Source organism: Schistocerca gregaria, chromosome 1 (genome assembly GCF_023897955.1).
Source record: "Schistocerca gregaria isolate iqSchGreg1 chromosome 1, iqSchGreg1.2, whole genome shotgun sequence".
NCBI classification, from domain to species: Eukaryota; Metazoa; Arthropoda; class Insecta; order Orthoptera; family Acrididae; genus Schistocerca; species Schistocerca gregaria.
Window position 1 is genome coordinate 262,642,645 of NC_064920.1, and position 21,280 is coordinate 262,663,924.

General features: G+C 38.4%; 1 protein-coding gene across 4 annotated transcripts in view; it reads left to right on the plus strand.

Moving 5' to 3' along the window:
- The window catches only part of LOC126339866 (probable ATP-dependent RNA helicase DHX34), a 179,130-nt gene that overhangs the window by 114,894 nt on the left and 42,956 nt on the right, over positions 1 to 21,280 (plus strand). For 3 of the 4 annotated variants that reach the window (XM_050001668.1, XM_050001670.1, XM_050001671.1), the window contains 3 exons: positions 208 to 450; positions 7,862 to 7,978; positions 19,058 to 19,224. In XM_050001668.1, coding sequence (XP_049857625.1) covers positions 208 to 450; positions 7,862 to 7,978; positions 19,058 to 19,224 — 527 coding nt within the window. The remainder of the gene's footprint in view (positions 1 to 207; positions 451 to 7,861; positions 7,979 to 19,057; positions 19,225 to 21,280) is intronic. The other variant, XM_050001669.1, reaches the window with a different exon arrangement.

Consider the following 21,280-nt stretch of genomic DNA (forward strand, 5'->3'; position numbering starts at 1 on the left):
AAGCAGATGCCTATGCCACAGTTCAACAGAGTACCCATTGATACATAATTTTCTATATTTCTGAACAGCAGCGCTATCTTAATTAGATACTTTTTGTTTCTCAAAAATATTAAAAAATAAAAGATGTTCTTATGCTTAGCTATCAATTTACAGATTTGTAATACATAGTAGAAGAAAAGTTTTATGCATATTTGATTGTGTACACAGGAATGTGGCCTTCTTCAAGAAGCTGACATGCCATCATTGAGCAGTGCAGAACGCAGTTTACATCATGGAGAGCGTCGCTTGCTGAAAGAGATGCAACGTAACTACAAAGAGAAAAGCATTCACAAACCCCGCAAATTAAAACTTGATGTGTGGAGGCTGGGAAATGAAGAAGATGTGAAGGAAGATGATGTTGACATAAGGGATATTGATTTTAGGTTGAGCAATGACAGCTCAAGGCTACAGGTAACTAAATGGTTCATTATTTCATTGTAATTCTTCACATCTCTTTGTTATATTTCCCATTTTCTCCTGTCTGCCAACCAACTACAATCACTCCTCTTCCTCAACAAAGAAAAGTTAGATCTATCTTTGGCCCTAGAGGTGTATGTCAATACAGCAAGAAGTTCCAGTCAACATTCAGATCATGATGTAACTATAAAGGCTCTCAGTAACAAAAAGCAGTGACATAATGTCACTTTATACTTACAGTGTCCTGTAATCTATTGCTAACTACTTCCTGCAACTTAACAACAAGAATCTAAGCATTAGGCTTGTTACCCAAGTAATTTGAAATGGTTCCTTTTCTTGCTAGCAGATGTCAAAATTCAAAACTGACTTCAGATCACTAACTGGAACCTCACAATCCCCGTAGTTTTGTCTTCGGTAATTCTTGCTTTCAACTCTTGGTTTCCTGTTTCTCCCTTTGTGTTATTCAACTTCATTTCATCGTTATGCATCAACCATGACTCTTCTTCTCAAAAACACTTCTTTTTCTGTGCTTTTTTTTTTTTTAGTGATCTGTTGCCATCATCCCCTTTGCAGTACATTTTTCTATCTTTTTTCGTTTCGATTATCTATCTTTCTTTTTAATGCTATTCATCGTATAGTGGAGCTGCTGAGTTGCAGATAGGCACAACAAAAAGACTGTCAGAAAATGAGGTTTCGGCCAACAAGGCCTTTGTTGATAGAACACAAACAAACACACACACATAGACGCAACTCATACACAGATGACCGTAATCTCTGGCTGCTGAGGCCACAGTGCGGGCAGCAGTGCTTGATGGGAGATGCAACCCAGCAGTCAGAGTAAGGAGGGGGCTGGGGCAGGGAGGGGAAGGATCGCAGGGTAGGGGTGGGGGACAGTGAAATGCTGCTTGTGGGAGCATACAGGTACGAGGTGGAGAAAGGTTAGGGCAGCTAGGTGGAGTAGGGAGGTTGGACAGAGGGTGGGGGAGGGTTAGTGGAAAGGGAAAGAGGTAAAAACACTGTGGGTGCATTGGTGGAACAGAGAACTGTGGTGCTGGAATGGGATCATGAAATGGGCTAGAGGTTAAGGACAAAGACTAAGGAAGGTTCAGCTCAAGAGGCTTCGGGAACATACAATATATTGGAGAGAGAGTTCCCAACTACACAATTCAGAAAAGGTGGTGGTGGGAAGGATCCAGATAGCACAGACTGTGAAGCACTTTCTTGAAATGAAGAACGTTGTCTTGGGTGGCTTGCTCAGTGATGTGGTGGTCCAGCTGTTTCTTGGCCACTATTTGTGGGTGGCCATTCATGTGGACAGACAGCTTGTTGGTTGTCATCCCATGTAGAATGAAACACAGTAGTTGCATTTTCACTTGTAGATACCACGACTGGTTTCACAGGTAGCCTTGCCTTTGATGGGATATCCCTCAGCCTCCGTCTAACCTAGTGTGTGCACCTAGCTTCCCTATCCGCTCTCCACTTCATCCCTGTATGCTTCCACAAGCAGTACTTTATCATTCCGCACCCTACCCTGTTATCCCTCGCCATCCCTGCCCCAGCTCCCTCCTCACCCCTACCACATGGTTGCGTCACTTTATGCACATCATGCAATGCTTGTCGCAGTGTGGCCTCAACAGAGTACCCATTGATACATAATTTTCTATATTTCTGAACAGCAGTGCTATCTTAATTAGATACTTTTTGTTTCTCAAAAATATTAAAAAATAAAAGATGTTCTTATGCTTAGCTATCAATTTACAGATTTGTAATACATAGTAGAAGAAAAGTTTTATGCATATTTGATTGTGGTCATTTGTGTGTGAGTTGCATGTGTGTGGGGGGGGACACGCACTCACACCCAAATGTCTACACACACACACACACACACACAAATCTGTAATTGGGTGCATGGTACTTTCATAATTGTATGTAACTGTGTTTTCTTACTGTTTGTGGCAGTTGTGAAATGCCTCTGGTTTAGCCTCTTTATTCAAATACACCATATCATTGTTATTATTATTATTATTTAATCACTGCTTTAGAAAACACTGTTCATGTCATGAAAGTTAATTAATTCTGTTATCATACTCATAATCATCTTTTGCAATTCCTGATAACTTTGTTCAAATTTCTGATTACTCTCAAAAGTGGATTTCTCAATTGCATCTACTTTTCCATGTTCCTTTTCATCTTCTGGATGATCAGTTTTCAGAACTTGAACAGATTATACGATGGAGTCTAGAGTAGACTTTTTTTTATTTATTTCTCTCAAAATATGAAATAAAGTGTCCTCTTACTTGCTGTGGGGTGCTGCTTATGCAGCAGAGTAGAAACCTCTACTGTCAAATTCATTATAGGATTTCCCAGCTCTTTTAAGTTTCCAAAACATCGTGTTATGTTGTGTTTTGTTCTGCCTAATCATCGAATATGGTATGCCTAGGAAACCTGCATTCTCGGATCACTAGATAACAATTCAAGAAAATCACATTAATAAATTTTTAATACAGTAAGATAAGTGACAATACTTAACTTAGAGAATTTACAGTGATGTGTCACAAGCAATAGGTGGCAGACAAAATAAGAAATCTCATCAGCATAGAGATTGCCTAATACAAGTGAAATTATACAGTTCCTAAGTCGCTGCTGTAGAGTTTGTAGAATGGCTAGTCTTCAACTGGGCGACGGCCAGGCGGCGCAGCGCTTATGTCCTCTTTACCTAGAGGCCACTGCTGCCTCGTTGTCGTCCTAGAGAGGGGTCAGTCAACTTACTATTGACTGACATTTTCTTCACAGCTCTCTCTGCTCTACCATTCCCACCTGGCATGCTGGCGCTTGACATTATGCTGGAACATGTTGAATTACAGATTCATTGCTTAATCCAACTTTAATTACCATGTCCACAACTGTTTCACTCTCTTCGGAAACAATTTTTGCTTTAGTTTTCATCTTATGGAAATGACAAACAAATACTGTATGTAATCTCTAATGGTTTTCAATTCTACTGCAATATAAATTTTAAGTTTATGTCCCAAATTCACAGCCCACTGTCCCAGAAAACACATTTATTTAATGTTGTTTTGACTCCACTCATGTCAGTGCTCTATGGTACACTGAGAATGCACTGTATTCTGTTGTGAAGATCACTGGCCATTATCCAGAGATTACGAAACTAATGCTGTGGAGCAACTGTCAGTGTAACTGCGAACATCTGTTTGGGTGTCTGTGTGGTTGTGTGTGTGAATGTGTGCACTCTTACTATCAAAACAGCAAGGGTTCAAAAGTTGGTGTTAACTGTTTCTGTTGATTGTTTCCATTTGGCAACACCAACGTCTATAGGTAAGTAGCTGCCTTTCCCTTATTTTATGTATTAAAGTTTTACAGACATTTACAGATTGTAGTAATGTACACCACAGTGAAGTGGATACTAATATGAAAGTCTTATTCTGCCACAGCATTAAAATAACTGATGGCCCTGCACCAAAAGAGAGGAAGTCAGTTTTGTCTACTTGTCCTTGTTAGTAATAGCTTTGTCAAGGAGAATCAATTCCAGATGAATACTTTATAAACCGTGAGTGTTGGCTGGGTGAAAACTCATCATAAAAGAGGCATGGATTGTTCGTCGTAAAAGAGTTGTGAATTGTAAGACAGAAAAAATATTTCATCTACTCTTAAAGGTGCTTTGTCAGTGGTAAAATCTAAGGTATTTGAAGTAGGCTATGATTCTTTGGAATATCTATCCGATTCACCATATTTTGTGCTCTCTGACTTTCACGTATTCCCACATCTAAGTAAGTTTTGGCTGGAAAATTGTTTGAATCCAATGAACAGATTATATCTCTCCTGTGTACTCACTTTGCAGATCCTTCACTACCACATCCTAGACATAGGCATAGGATTTTCTAATTGGAAAATTACTGTAGTATTCATATTTGCCCTGAAGTCATGTAAGGCAAGAAAATTTATTTTAGTTAAAGGCTTTCAAGAGAAAAGATAAGAAATAGTAGCTTTTGGTTTGGATTTTAAAATTATTTTTTCTCATTTTCTGCATTCACATTTGAGTAGGCTGTTTGCCCATAAAAAACTTTATTTAACGAAGTACATGCACTAGCAGAATAGAAATGCAGAAAACACAAGTCTGAAAACAATTTATTGTACTTACCAAAATGAAGCAATAATACAATCTCCAAAAGAGCAGCAGTCTCGATTCCAACTGCAGATCGACACAAATGTAAAATAACAAACAATAATAGAAAAGACCTGACTCTTCAAGGGGAGCAATCACAATAAACAATTCTACAATGCCAAGAAATTCAGCAACTATACCAAGTCCTCCCCCCCATGAACCATGGACCTTGCCGTTGGTGGGGAGGCTTGCGTGCCTCAACGATACAGATAGCCGTACCGTAGGTGTAACCACAACGGAGGGGTATCTGTTGAGAGGGCAGACAAACGTGTGGTTCCTAAAGAGGGGCAGCAGCCTTTTCAGTAGTTGCAGGGACAACACTCTGGATGATTGACTGATCTGGCCTTGTAACACTAACCAAAATGGCCTTGCTGTTGTGGTTCTGCGAACGGCTGAAAGCAAGGGGAAACTACAGCCGTAATTTTTCCCGAGGGCATGCAGCTTTACTGTATGTTTCAATGATGATAGCATCCTCTTGGATAAAATATTCTGGAGGTAAAATAGTCCCCCATTTGGATCTCCGGGCGGGGACTACTCAAGAGGACATCGTTATCAGGAGAAAGAAAACTGCCATTCTATGGATCGGAGAGTGGAATGTCAGATCCCTTAATCGGGCAGGTAGGTTAGAAAATTTAAAAAGGGAAATGGATAGGTTAAAGTTAGATATAGTGGGAATTAGTGAAGTTCGGTGGCAGGAGGAACAAGACTTCTGGTCAGGTGAATACAGGGTTATAAATACAAAATCAAATAGGGGTAATGCAGGAGTAGGTTTAACAATGAATAAAAAAATAGAAGTGCGGGTAAGCTACTACAAACAGCATAATGAACGTATTATAGTGGCCAAGATAAACACGGAGCCCATGCCTACTACAGTAGTACAAGTTTATATGCCAACTAGCTCTGCAGATGATGAAGAAATTGAAGAAATGTATGAAGAGATAAAAGAAATTATTCAGGTAGTGAAGGGAGACGAAAATGCCAACTAGCTCTGCAGATGATGAAGAAATTGAAGAAATGTATGAAGAGATAAAAGAAATTATTCAGGCAGTGAGGGGAGATGAAAATTTAATAGTGATAGGTGCCTGGAATTCGACAGTAGGAAAAGGGAGAGAAGGAAACATAGTAGGTGAATATGGATTGGGGCTAAGAAATGAAAGAGGAAGCCGTCTGGTAGAATTTTTCACAGAACATAACTTAATCATAGTTAACACTTGGTTCAAGAATCATAAAAGAAGCTTGTATACATGGAAGAATCCTGGTGATACTAAAAGGTATCAGATAGATTATATAATGGTAAGACAGAGATTTAGGAACCAGGTTTTAAATTGTAGGACATTTCCAGGGACAGATGTGGACTCTGACCACAATCTATTGGTTATGAACTGTAGATTAAAACTGAATAATTGCAAAAAGGTGGGAATTTAAGGCGATGGGACCTGGATAAACTGCCTAAACCAGAGGTTGTACAGAGTTTCAGGGACAGCATAAGGGAACAATTGACAGGAATTGGGGAAAGAAATACAGTAGAAGACGAATGGGTAGCTCTGAGGGATGAAGTAGTGAAGGCAGCAGAGGATCAAGTAGCTAAAAAGATGAGGGCTAGTAGAAATCCTTGGGTAACAGAAGAAATATTGAATTTAATTGATGAAAGGAGAAAATACAAAAATGCAGTACATGAAGCAGGAATACAAACGTCTCAAAAATGAGATCGACAGGAAGTGCAAAATGGCTAAGCAGGGATGGCTAGAGGACAAATGTAAGGATGTAGAGGCTTATCTCACTAGGGGTAGGATAGATACTGCCTAAGGAGAATTAGAGAGACCTTTGGAGAAAAGAGAGCCACCTGTATGAATATCAAGAGCTCAAAGGAAAACCCAGTTCTAAGCAAAGAGGAGAAAGCAGAAAGGTGGAAGGAGTATATAGAGGGTCTATACAAGGGCAATGTACTTGAGGACAATATTATGGAAATGGAAGAGGATGTAGATGAAGATGAAATGGGAGATATGATACTGCGTGAAGAGTTTGGCAGAGCACTGAAAGACCTGAGTCGAAACAAGGCCCCTGGAGTAGGCAACATTCCATTGGAACTACTGACAGCCTTGGGAGAGCCAGTCCTGACAAAACTCTACCATCTGGTGAGCAAGATGTATGAGGCAGGCGAAATACCCTCAGACTTCAAGAAGAATATAATAATTCCAATCCCAAAGAAAGCAAGTATTGACAGATGTGAATATTACTGAACTATCAGTTTAATAAGTCACAGCTGCAAAATACTAATGCGAATTCTTTACAGACGAATAGAAAAACTGGTAGAAGTTGACCTCGGGGAAGATCAGTTTGGATTCCGTAAAAATGTTGGAACACGTGAGACAATACTGACCCTACCACTTATCTTAGAAAATAGATTAAGGAAAGGCAATCCTACGTTTCTAGCATTTGTAGACTTAGAGAAAGCTTTTGACAATGTTGACTGGAATACTCTCTTTCAAATTCTGAAGGTGGCAGGCGTAAAATACAGGGAGTGAAAGGCTATTTACAATTTGTACAGAAAGCAGATAGCAGTTGTAAGAGTAGAGGGTTATGAAAGGGAAGCAGGGGTTGGGAGGGGAGTAAGACAGGGTTGTTGCCTATTACCGAGGTTATTCAATCTGTATATTGAGCAAGCAGTAAAGGAAACAAAAGAAAAATTTGGAGTAGGTATTAAAATCCAGGGAGAAGAAATAAAATCTTTGAGGGTTGCTTGTGAAGCAGTATGTCGATGCAGTAGGCACAACAGTGTGTGAAATGGGTGGCCACAGCATTTAGAGACATATCAGAGTATATGTTTATATTTCCAATGTAGCCAGCTGTCCATAAATGGTAACATATTCTCGTTGAATCTATAGAAATTTCTGTTTCTTTTCTTCATAGGCCCACAGAAATCATTTAAAAAATCCTGATAATTCTCATCCTTATTCCTGCACACTGTACATTGTACTTTCAGTTTTCTTCTTCTTCTTCTTCTTTTTTTTTAAAAAAAAAATATCCACTTCACCCACTAAACAACTATTAGACATTAAATCAAATGTTGAAACAACACACTCATTACTTTGCTTTCCCTCCTTTTTGATGTATCGACTGTGAGTGATAAACTGCTTATATAGTTTGCTTCGATTTAGATTTGTCCAACAATGTGTTTACACATATACAGTTACCAGTTTCTTCTTTTTTTTTCTCCAACAGGAACTCTTATCTGGTGCAACAGCCTGTAGTTACAAGGATCTCACCATGCTCAAAATTATATTGTGTGGTGGCTTCTACCCCCAGTTGGCCATCCCAGATGAATTTAACAGTTGTAAGGTATTTATGAAGATAGGTTTTCATTTCTAGTTAGTTGGTTCACTGATTTTTAACCAAACAGCCTTTCTCATTTTTATGCATCCTCCTTTGTCAACAACAAAAATTTTACCAAGCACAAATTATTTACAAATAAATCATAGAAAATAATAGTTCCTGGTTCTTCTGGAAATATACTATGAAGACTTCTGGAGGTGGATACTTCTTGGCCAGTACAGTATTTTGAAAGCCTGAATAACTTACTCATTTAGTTCAGGAGAACACTGTTTATAGCTTCAACTGGTAATCACCTGAATTTGAAGCATGATGTTGGTGCAGCCGTATGCCATCGGTTCATTCATTGTAAACACAGCTGTCAGTTGGAGTGAAGACAGTAACCACACTTGGTGACAGGCAAGGCCATGTGCTAGTCAAATACTAGCAGTAGGTAACAACAAAGTCTAAATCACAGTTCAAGAGAAAACCACGTTGTCAACAAATGTAACATTTCATACTGTGCCTTGCGACCTTCTCTCGCATATACATAATTTTGTCAATTGATCTGTCATGGTGTCTGGTGTGATTACAAGAATTAAAATTTTATATAAAGTAGTGTGCTCTTTTTTACACTGATGTGAATACAGTGTTTGTTCAACCTGATAAAATCGAGTCATACATTCAGTGAAAATCAGGAATATCTAAGTCAGTTTTTGAAAATGTAATATAATTGGATCGATAAAAAATCTACTCGCCAAGCAGCACCAGGAGAAAACACATATAAAATTTATGAAAATGTGCAAGCTTTCAGAGCCAGTTGTTCTGGGCGACTTCTTTGTAACTTTTCTCATTTTTCAAACATCACCAGTCTTTTACCTTCATCCCTCTTCTTTTTCATACTGCCCTTCTGCCAGACAAAGGAACCTCTGGCTTTGAAAGGCTGCACATTTCTGTAACTTTTATATGTGTTTTCTTATTCTTCTATGGCCACTTGGAGAATATCTAATTTGCTACCCACATTTTGACAGAAAACAACTACTTATATTTCCAAAATATTGGTCTTGAAAACAGATGGTGTTCATAAGCATAGGACCAAGTAGCTAGTACCATGGTTCCTCCAGATTATTGGAGTAATTGAGACAATTGAGAGCACTTGCGAACCCAATTAATTATTTTTATAGACACTTTAGGCCAGGGGAGATGTGGTGACCATATATTCCACAGCTATCAACAAGATTGTGCAATATAGGCTCCTCCATCAGTGTAACAGGAAGGTAAGCTGGAGCTTAACATTCTGTCAGCATTATGATCATTAGACGTGAAACACAATCTCAGTTTGATAAGGATATAAAAAGAAAATTGAACATGGGCTATTCAGACGAGCTGCCCTGTCATTTACGTTCATTCATTGTGTTCTGTAAATATAATCATGAAGGAGAGCCTTCACAGATGTGAAGTGAATTGTGAACCGAATGTTTACTTAAACACTCTCCATCACCAAGCATTGCCCTTTCTTCTACACCTTCATAATGAGCATGCTGTAGACACTTGTGTCGCGAAAGACAATGACAGATGTGCCAATAGGGCAGCATGCATGTGTTCCTGGTGTTATGTATTCCCATGTACACTTATCACACTCTGTGTGGCCCACTAAATGCTCAATCTTAATCACATACAAAATATCTGGAACTGTTTGAAATGATACCTGAAGCATAGCAGTCAACATCCCTGCAGTTTGACGGACCTACAGGCTCAATCACCAATGAGTGGATTCACATGGATATGGCATACCTGAAGAAACCTGTGTTCTCTCTTCCTCGTCCAATTGAGGCCATAATCAAGGTTAGAGGCAGTGTTTCACAGTGACAATGTGATCTCTCCTGGGGGATGAGCAATTTTTTTTATATGTACAGGGTGACAATTATAGAACTGAATGAAATAAAATCATCATAACTAGTGAACTTTTGCATTAGCACATTCAAACTGCATGGTTGGCTGGGCGTCATCAGAATTGGTATGCACATGCACATGTGCCTTCTTGTTGTTGGCCATTTGCACATGAAAATGTCACGATACAGCATGCCTGAGTGTATAGTGTGTTGTGATTTGAGAATTTCTGTGTAAATTCTAGAACCACTCGTCCTTCTACCATCTCGAACACACGACATTATGAATATGAGTGTGGGATGGCAGAATCATACCTACTGCGTGTCACATGTTTGTGTGTGCAGGTTTAAAATCAGTCATGGGAAGAAAGTAGACGCTGCAGTCAGACGCCGGCGACAAGAACCTGTCGGGCAATCCATATATGTTTTAGTGAGTGTGCAAGGAAGAACCACGGAGTTTATATGCAGCTCTATGCTTATTGTGTCACTGACTATTGTTATTAAAACAAGAACAGTTGAAAAAGTACTCTTATGTACTCTTAATGCAACCTTGTTAGAGGCAAGGCTCATTTTATGATTCATGTCTTGGTCATGGTGTCCAAGCCAACTTTCTTTTAAGTGTAATTCAAGGAAGAACCACGGAGTTTATATGCAGCTCTATGCTTATTGTGTCACTGACTATTGTTATTAAAACAAGAACAGTTGAAAAAGTACTCTAATGTACTCTTAATGCAACCTTGTTAGAGGCAAGGCTCATTTTATGATTCATGTCTTGGTCATGGTGTCCAAGCCAACTTTCTTTTAAGTGTAATTCAATTTGCTTATAACATCCAACTCTATAAGAGACTTGCAGGAAGTTACATATTCATGTGGAAAGTGAGATTTTTATTGTGTATGGAGGTCAAATACATCATTAGTTGAGAAAAAGTAAAGTTTGTATGTCTACTTATTTCATAAGTAGAAAGAGTCTAAAAATTCCTGTACTTAGCATTATTTGATGGAGAAGAAGTCAAGAGGGTTTCCAGCAGCCGGCTATTCAGTAAAGAAGAGTGGCTGCAAATTCCAAGTAAGTCGCCTCGTAAAGAAGCGGAAGGTGGTTTGGGGGAATAAGCCAATATAACACAGATCCGCACTCACACTTTAAGTCATCAGAACATTAGAATGTGACAACCTGTGTGAAAGGATCAAGAAAACAGAAATTTTAAGTAAAAAAATGACAAAAGAAGCTGTTATATGTTGCCATAGCAGCCAAACATAATAAGACAAGGGAATGGCTCCGAGACATTGGAATAAGTCCAAGTATTCAGTGGAGCAAAATTTAAATGGACAAACATTGAGGAAACGAAAAATGCACAACAATAAAAACAGTAAAGAAGATTTTGACTTATTTGTTTAAGAAGAATTACACATAGAATGCTTCAGCTAAGAAGAGCCAGTGTGGGGAGTATACAGCTCGCACATACATTGCGGGGACACATACACGGAAACCAAAATACATCTGACGCCTCTGGCACCAGCTGCTGTTCACCGTTACTGACCTGCCTCCACATCCGCTCACCTATGCAACGAGAATTCTACACTGGGTGAGCGTGAAACAAAACCTGATTACTTTAGTATGAAGTGATACAAGATACTGTTGAGTGAACTGTTATTGTGTAATTATCATAACTGAAGTTAGTTTTAAATGCTTACAAGAGTTAAGGCATATAAAAGTATGAAAAATATACAACAGGTTGGGGAAACTCAAGACCCAGCTATGTCCATGAAGATTAGCAAAGAAGTGCTGAGTTGATGAATTTAATCAAAGCTAAAAGTTTTAAGTTAAACTCATTAAATTCGCAATTGAATACTCAAATGACAAATTTAGGTTTGTTACATGCCAAAGTCAACTCTCAAAGCAAGGAATTTTGTAATCCATGTGAAGGCATGGGTGCCTTGAAGACTGAATTCAATGTCATAAGTAATAAAGTAGAGAATTTAAAAGTAGATTTAAAGAACGAGTTAACAAATTCTATGAAGTCATATAAATCATATGTTTTTCTGACCTTAGTTAGAAATAGAATGACACTTTTCAAGATTTATTGAAAATATTGGAACTTGAAATTGAGAACAAATGTAATAATGTAGAATCAGAACTTACTGAATAGTTAGGGTCTTTTGAAAATGTGCACAATATTAAATATAATGATGTAAGACAGGGAATGAATACTTTGAAAGAGAGTGTAGATAAGCATAATGAATTAATGCCAAATATTCAGTCACAAATTACTGGTGTCAAAACATGGGTAGATAATGTAGAGAGGAATTTCAAATAGAAAATAGCTAACTCTGATATTAATAAAACAGAAAGAAACTTCCACATGGGAAAAATATATTAAAAACAAAGATTCCAAGACTTACCAAGCGGGAAAGCGCCGGCAGACAGGCACATGAACAAAACACACAAACACACACACAGAATTACGAGCTTTCGCAACTGGCAGTTGCTTCGTCAGGAAAGAGGGAAGGAGAGGGAAAAATGAAAGGATGTGGGTTTTAAGGGAGAGGGTAAGGAGTCATTCCAATCCCGGGAGCGGAAAGACTTCCCTTAGGGGAAAAAAAGGACAGGTGTACACTCGCACACACACACACATATCCATCCGCACATACACAGACACAAGCAGACATGGATATGTGTGTGTGTGTGTGCGCGAGTGTACACCTGTCCTTTTTTTCCCCTAAGGGAAGTCTTTCCGCTCCCGGGATTGGAATGACTCCTTACCCTCTCCCTTAAAACCCACATCCTTTCATTTTTCCCTCTCCTTCCCTCTTTCCTGACGAAGCAACTGCCAGTTGCGAAAGCTCGTAATTCTGTGTGTGTGTTTGTGTGTTTTGTTCATGTGCCTGTCTGCCGGCGCTTTCCCGCTTGGTAAGTCTTGGAATCTTTGTTTTTAATATAACTCTGATATTATAAATGTAATTAGCTTGGAGGAGCAATTTGGAGAAATTATAAATCAGAAGGTTACCGAGAGAATAACATCTGGGAACGTTTCGCTTCCAAACTTAATGATACCAGGAAGGGTATGAAACACCTGTGGAGAGAAATTATTTATTTATTTAATAAATTGCAGCCAAATAGCCATATACAGTTACTTAGCTTAACATTTTACATTTTTGCATATTCATTTATAGATTTCACTCTTTTACTACACTGTTCTATGTGATATCGTTCACAGGCTTCATTACACAGCTCACACTCACATGTTGTGGTTGGGTCATGATAATTCTTGTTTTTGCAAATTAGATGATGAAAGCCGTGAATAGATAATCTTGTTATGGCATGTCACAATTCGAAGTTTGGTGCTGTCCATGAGCGGTTTGTCATTGCTTCGGTGCCATAGAACTCCTGCCATACTTATCTTGTTTATCCTCCATGACCTTCAGTTGATTCCTGGAAGCCTTGGTGTGTGGCATCATATATTGAAGTTTGATGTTTCAATTAGAAATGTCTCTCTCACTAGCAGATACACTATTCTAGATCTTGTTGTCTTTGAGAGACTTAGTGTTCTTTTTAGATAAGTCGATTTTACCTTTTCTAGTGTTTCTAGATTTTTTTCTGTCAGGTGGTCTCATGTAACCTCCACTCCGTACGCCAGAATTGGCAAGATTTTTGTGTTGAATAATTTCATGGCCATTTCTAGACTGAGTAGGCGGATGTTTTTTGATGTTCTGTATTGCTCTTATTGCTTGGGCTGCATGTTTTGTTGTATGTTTTGTGAAGCATTTGACTGTTGGTTGCAATGTCACCCCTAGGTATTTAAAGTCTGATGAGATTTTTATTTTTTATCCTCTGATGTTGATTTCTTGGATGTTTCGCCTCCTCCAGTGATTTTCTGCAGATTCTGTATATCTGTTGATCCTCCAGCTATGTTGTCTGTGTATGCATACATGTATACATCTTCTTCGTTTTCTCTAATTCGCAGTACTTCTTCAGTGGCAAGAATGTACAACAAAGGGCTCATTGGGTCACCCTGTAAGACTCCGTTAGATTGCAAAATGAGGTTGACAAAAGAGAGGTTGTCTGATATTGTGATGAAGTTGTATTCGAGGATTGACTTGATTATACTTGCCTATACGCTATCTTCATCCATTGTGTTTTAGTTTTCAGACTATAAGATCTCTTTCCAGTGAGCAAAGGCTTTGGTAAAGTCTATGAACACTGTGTAGAACATTTGTTTCTTTTGTAGTGCTTTGTCGATGTTGTTTAGAAGAAGCCTGACTGCCGTAAATGTTGATCTTCCAGATCTGAAGCCCATTTGTGGTTTTGAGAGGTGACTGTCCACACAGGCTTTGGTTTTTTGTGTAATTATCTTTGAAAACTTCTTGAACTGAGTATCTTTTAGGGCTATGCCTCTGTATTTGTTTGTGTGCTTTGGTTCTCCTCTACCTTTGTAGAGAACTTTAATTATTGAGTGTCTCCATTGGGTCGCAGTTCTTCCAAGTTCCAGGCATTTGTTCAGTAGTTTGATCCATTCATATTGGAGAGCCACTATCACATCTTATATATGTTCATTATTTATATTATCAGGTCCTGCTGCTTTCTTGTTCTTCAGTGTTTTTATTACTTCTTCTACATCTTCTTCATTTAGAGGATCCCATACATTGTCTTTTTCCTGTGGAGAGAAATTAAGCTTAGCCAAGACAAAGTAGAAAAAAGGGTAACTTCACCTAAGGTTGTGTTAACCAGTGAAACAGTGACTGATTTGCAATGGAGAGCTAATTCAGGGTTATCTAGACAATTCCCTAAATTTAAGCTGGACGGAGATGTACATCCGACCCATTTCTTAAAAAGATTTAACCAAGCTTTGCCAGAAAATTGGGAAGATTCCAAGAAGACCAAATTTGCTGTGGATACCTTCTAGGGAAAGCTTCAAAATGGGAAACAGTAAATATTGAGAATTTTTTATCTTGGGGAGACTTTCAAAAGAAATTTAAAGAGAAGTACTGGTCTGCCAGTGCTGAAGAAAAGTTAATATCAGATCTATGGGACCAAAATATTATATTAATACTGGGGGTACTATAAGGAAATATTTCGATCGGCATTTAACACAAGGGGGAGGGGGGGAGGGGTTGGATGGGAAATACAGTGTAAAGGGTGTAAAATTGTATATCCCCCAGGGACAAGAACAGATAAATCATGATTAACACAAAACACACATCACACCTTTCGAACAACCCTCACAAACAAGTGTGCCTGATGTTTCATCATTTGCTGTTTCTGTAGGGTTCCTAGGATTTCCTTTGGGGACCTCAAAGGATAAAGGTGAGACAAGTCCGTTTTGTAGGAGACGATTTAACACCAAACCTCCTCCGTTGTCTCACTCAAGTACCTGAGGGGTAGTGATCCTAGGGAAGGGGGTTGGGAAGGGTTTTCTGTCTTTGGGGCTATCTTCTTTCTCTTCTTTGATCCTAGCATCTAGATCTATTTTTTCCTTTCTTACTTCTCATTTGAGGACCTGTCCAAATTCACAAACTTCCATCGCTGAAGACTTTCCTTATTTTCGTGGTTACAAAAACCTAAATCTTATCTTTAGAGAAAAAGGCTGAAGAATCAGACTACACATCCACATATACCCAAATATACACTTCTACACAAAAATTAAATCACAGAAGAGGAAGCCAATCACGATGAGAGAACCACCAGGTGTTGTAGGGAAAATGTGCGTACATATGGAAATATGCACACATATATAGGAAGCTACGACAGTACTACATCAAATATACATAAGAAGAGATGCACATACATAACGAACAACTATAAATCTCTAATGAGGAATGGATAAATACGAGAGAGGTATCAGCAAAGAAGGAAAACGAAAGTAGGAGTAGAATTAGTCATGTTGATCATTAAGAATCGTCAGAATAACAAGTACTCTGATGAACTGAAGGATAGTGGGACATAAATAGTATATGTAGACATAGCATCTAATGAAAATATAGAAGTTGATAAGTAGAGGAGGACTCAATGGAGTAAATGATATATTAAGAAATGAATGCAAAGTTTAAAATAGATTTATATCTATACCAGAAGATACTTAATTATGGTATACATAGAAATATATACTAGGGTAATGAACCGCAAGGCCTACTCAGAAAGGATAAGGGGAATGTACCCAGCATTCACTAAGTATAAAGGGCAGGCATACCTACGTCGAGATAGGACAATCTGTGGCCTAAAAAATAGAGATGTTTTGTAAGGGGCCTACCTACCAGAATAGAAAGAAGAAGTGCTCTCATAAGGTCAATCCACAAGCAAGGAATAAGTGCTGATCCTAGAAGAAGGGAACAGTATCGTGACAAAAGCCACAAATTGTTTAGAGATTATTCTGGGGAGTGTGAATTCTATGAACGACTAGCATTATTATGTTTCATGGAACTAAGTGAGAGCCAAAAGAACACTTTCATTTCATCCAGAGTTCCCCCAAGCTACAAATAATGAAAATAGTATGTACTAGGAAAAAGGTAGTACTAAAGATAAGACTAGAAAATAGTTTACTCAAGTATCATAAACATCTGAAGTTTACAATTGGGAAGAAAAAAGAAAGAGTCCTCACAGTTTCTAAATATTAGTAAAGCTGACTAAAACCACAAGTAAATACTCATGTCTTAATAACAAAGTAAAATAAGAAAAGAGTAGAGAAACAGTATGCGAAAGATTGTTCAAGAGAGGACAGAGAATTGTTATGTAAAGGGAAGATATGTACATAAATATATGTAAGAAATGTATACTGTTAAGATATGAAATGTTATTATGAGTGATATTATATGTGTAATGATTATGTATAAAATATGACGTGCTTGATCTGGGAGGGGGGGGGGGGGGGGGGTAATATGTAGTGATTCGAGAATTTCTGTGTAAATTGTGGAACTACTCAGCCTTCTACCCTCTTGAACACACAATATTTTGGATGTGAGTGTGGGTTGGTAGAATCCTACCTAATGCACGTCACTTGTTTGTGTGTGCAGTTTCAAAATCAGTCGCAGGAAGAAAGTAGGTGCTGCGGTCAGACGGCAGGGACAAGTACCTGTTGGGCAATCCATAAATGTTTTAGTGAGTGTGTAAGGAAGAACCATGGAGTTTATATGCAGCTCTGTGCTTATTATGTCATTGACTATTGTTATTAAAACAAGAATAGTTGAAAAAGTACTCTTGTGGACTCTTGATACAACCTTGTTAGAGGAAAGACTCTTTTTATGATTCTTGTTAAGAAAGGTCATGGTATCCAAGCCAACTTTCTTTTAGCTGTAATTCAATTTGTTTCTAACATCTGCCTGTATGAGAGACTTGCAGGAAGTTACATATTCATGTGGAAAGTGAGATTTTTATTGTTTATGGAGGTCAAATACATCATTAGTTGACGAAAAGTAAGGCTTGTATATCTTCTATTTCATAACTAGAAAGAGTCTAAAAATTCCTGTACCTCACATTATTTGATTGGGTAGAAGTCAAGAGGGTTTCCAGCAGCCAGCTATTCAGTAAAGAAGAGTGGCTGCAAATTCCAAGTAAGTCACCTCGTAAAGAAGTGAAACGTGGTTTGAGGGAATAAGCCGATATAATCCAGATCCACACTCACACTTTAAGTCGTCAGAATGTTAGAAGTGCTTGTGAAGGCCTACCGTGCGAGCAATAACGGCTAACTGCGGCTCAAAGGAAGTCTGTGATTGAATTCAAGCTGAAGACAACTGGTCCAAGTGTACTCAAAATCAAGAATATGTTTTGCAAGTTTGAGAGAACAGATAGTGTTCATGAATACAGTGTTGGCAATGTTGGTTGTCCAAAAAGTGTGAAAATGCCTGAAAACATTGGAAAGATATACACTGTGTTTAAAACCAGCCCCAGGAAATAGATCAGGTGAGCTATATAACAGGTGGGAATCAACCTCGAGACACTGTAACAAATTGCTGTTGAAGACCTGCATCTCTTCCCATACAAAGTTCAAAACCATCACCCATTAAGCCCCAGGGCCATGGAACAGTGGTTGCATTTCACCAACACTATTGTCCATAGAATTGATGAACAGGACTTTTATTTCAATATGGTTCGGTTTAGTGATGAAGCTCACTTTTATTTGGATGGGTTCATCAATAAGCAAAATTGGCACATTTGGGGAACTGAGAATCCACATTTTGCAATCAAGAAGTCTCTTCACCCTCAATGAGTGACTGTGTGGCTTGCACTGTCCAGTCACAGAATAATCGGTGCAATATTCCTTGATGACACAGTGACTACTGAATATTATGTGAAGGTTTTGGAAGTTGATTTCATTCCCGTTATCCAAAGTGACCCTGGTTTTGACAAGATGTGGTTCACACAAGACGGAGCTCAATCACATCAAAGTAGGAGAGTGTTTGTTGTCCTGGAGGAGCACTTTGGGCTCTGGGGCCTGGGCTACCCAAAGGCCACTAGCATGGGCATCAATTGGCCTCCATATTCTCCGGATCTGAACACATGCGACTGCTTTTTGTGGGGCTATATTAAAGACAAGGTGTACAGCAATAACCCCAAAACCATTTCTGATCAGAAAACAGCTGTTCAGGAGGTCATTGATAGCATCGACGTTCAGACACTTCAGCAGGCCATGCAGAATTTCAATGTTCATCTGCGTCACATCATCACCAATTACAGCAGGCATATTAAACACGTCATAACCTAAATCCTAATATCTGTAGTGTCCTTTACACAATTAACTGTGTGCACACTGTAGCTTGTAACTAATTTACATTTTTTGTTGTCCATATATTTCAATAATTGTCATCCTCTATATAACAGAGCAGCTACTCTCCTGCTATTTTTATCCCATCTTCTAACAAAAGCGTTTTCAGGGATTTTGTTTATTAGTTTTTGTAGATTGTAGATGCTGTTCAGTTTATTCTGCTGTTTTTTCATAGCAGCTCAGTAGTAATTGCTTTATTTCCTTTTGCACTGAATTTGAAAGTGATTTATTTGGGAGGCTAGTTATTTTCTTTGGATTAAATGCTTTACATTTCAAGTTATTAGCACTGAAATAAAGTGCAGTTAATTGAGTATGCGTATATAGTGAAAGTGTTCAGTTGCTGATTGAAGAGGTGTTTTGGTTTAAAGCACATATTATATTTCTTTGTGGTGTATTGAAGTTTGGATTTAATTATTGCCATTGTTATAATAAAAATTATTATCATTATTGTTTTTATTATTTTGCAGTCATCGGCTGAGCAACTGTTTCACACATATGGCAAGCCTTTTGTAGCGCTGCATCCCCTGAGCTTTTTCAGTCATCATCCTGATGTGTTACAACTACAAGACTCTGATGTTATGGGTGGTGATTCAAGGACTCCCATCTCTACAAAGCATCAGATGCTGTGTTACTTGTATGTTATTATCACATTTTCAAAATCTTTTATTTATTTATTTTTATTTAAACAAACAAGACTTTTGTGAGAATCTCAAGTATAAAGCAAAAACCATAAAAACTTAAGATGTGAAAATAGTTACAAGAATTATTTCATTCACTAAAAACCCAACTGTTTATTGCTGTGGGTTGTAACAAAAAATAATGTGGCTCATAGTCTGAAAGAAATGGCCTCTACAACATTATTTTCTTTCTGCAGTGGCTTTTCAACTTCAAACCAAGCATTTCCAATGGCATGAGGAGAATAAATATGAATAATACAAAATACACTCAAAATGGTAATGAACGTCCAGAACTGGCAGGAAGTGTAGGGCAAAGTATTGCATGAACCATTGTCATGGATATGCTTTTTTTATATAGCTCTCTTCAAAATAATACCTTTGTGAATGTCCTCCAAAAAAATCTTTCAGGTAGGCCACAACCAGAAAACATACAGTTCAAATTATTAGGGTTATCACACATTTAAAAGTTAATGGGTAAAAATTCAGTTCTCATCATACATGTTACAGAGAAGCTTTTATACCAGGCAGTATTTGCTGGACTCTCATCTTGGATGAAAAATGGCTCTTTTTCTCTTGGGTATCATTTGATGGTAGAGCATATCACAGCAAAGTTGACAAATTATGCAGTTCTTAGGACCTTAAACATCAACCTCTTCCAAGAACAATGGACAGAAAATGAAATTGTTTATACTGTTACACCATATTGACCATCCAAATGAATGTCATTCTTAAGACAAGAGATTGAGATTCCCAGACTTGGTAGTTTTGTGCGTCACTTGACTTCTGTTTCAGTGCCTTAGACTCTAAGACTTAGAGGGTAGTCCAAGACCAGGTGTCATCAAGATCAAACATTGTTAAGAAATTAAGAGCAAAGTCAACATCCATGTTTCACTGCAAAAATAAAGATTAACTCAAGAAGCAAACCCAAGGCTGTGGCTAAGTTATTCTCCACAATATCCGTCTGTGAGGAGGAGTTTGGGGAAGCCGTGTAGAGGAATCGGCAAAGCCTGAGTTGTGCTGGGTAGCTCAGCTAGTAAGAGTATTTACCTATAAAAAACAAGGATCTGGGTTTGAGTCCCATTCCATCATAAGGTATTAATCTCTTGAGATACTGGAAGCAAACAATAGGCTGTGGATTAGCAATTTTTTGAGTAACACTTTCTCCGAGGTACAGAGGTGAGCCACAGAACTTGGAAAGTAGAAGAGAGGAAATCACAAATGGAGTCTCTGAAGTAGGGTATGATTCATCCATGGACAAGTCAGATGATAAGTGCATTGGTTGTAAAAGACTACAACCATTGCATCCATGACAGTCATGTAAGGATTGTTCAAAGACTTCTCTCATCTGTCCTATCCTCATAAAAATATATAGTCCATGTGAGCTATCTGTTTTCATTGTGTTATGGTGACAAATACTGTATCACTTTGAGATGCTCTCTGGATTAATAGATAAATAAATAAACAATGGAAACTCCAGGTTGTAATATCAACAATGTAAGGAAAAGATAGATTACTACTTACCATAAATATAACATTGCTGACAGGCACAATTAAAAGACGCTTACACATTAGCTTTCAGCCACAGTCTTTGTCAGAAAAAGAAGGAGAAACACACACACTCATTTACACAAGCAAATGCACCTCATGCACACGTGACTGCCATCTCCATCAGCTCAGACCAGACTGCAGCATTCATGTAGAGTGGAAGCAGCAGTCTGAAGGATATCCTTATAACACATTCCTCACTCCCAAAATTATTCCAGCCTCAATCTACGGTAACATATTGTCCCCACAACCTCCAACCAACTGTTTCCACCCTCTCTGTCCTACCACCTTCTCCTTATTCTCATCTCCCACTCTCTTGTGCGTGCCACCTCTGCCAATGCACCAACCCATTTTTCCGCACTCCTCTCCTTTTTCACTCCATTGCCCTCCCCCCCTCTCCCCCCTCACCATCTCCCTGCCCCACAGCTTCCTGACGCTGTGCCTGGAAGTGGAGGTGGTCTAGTCCCA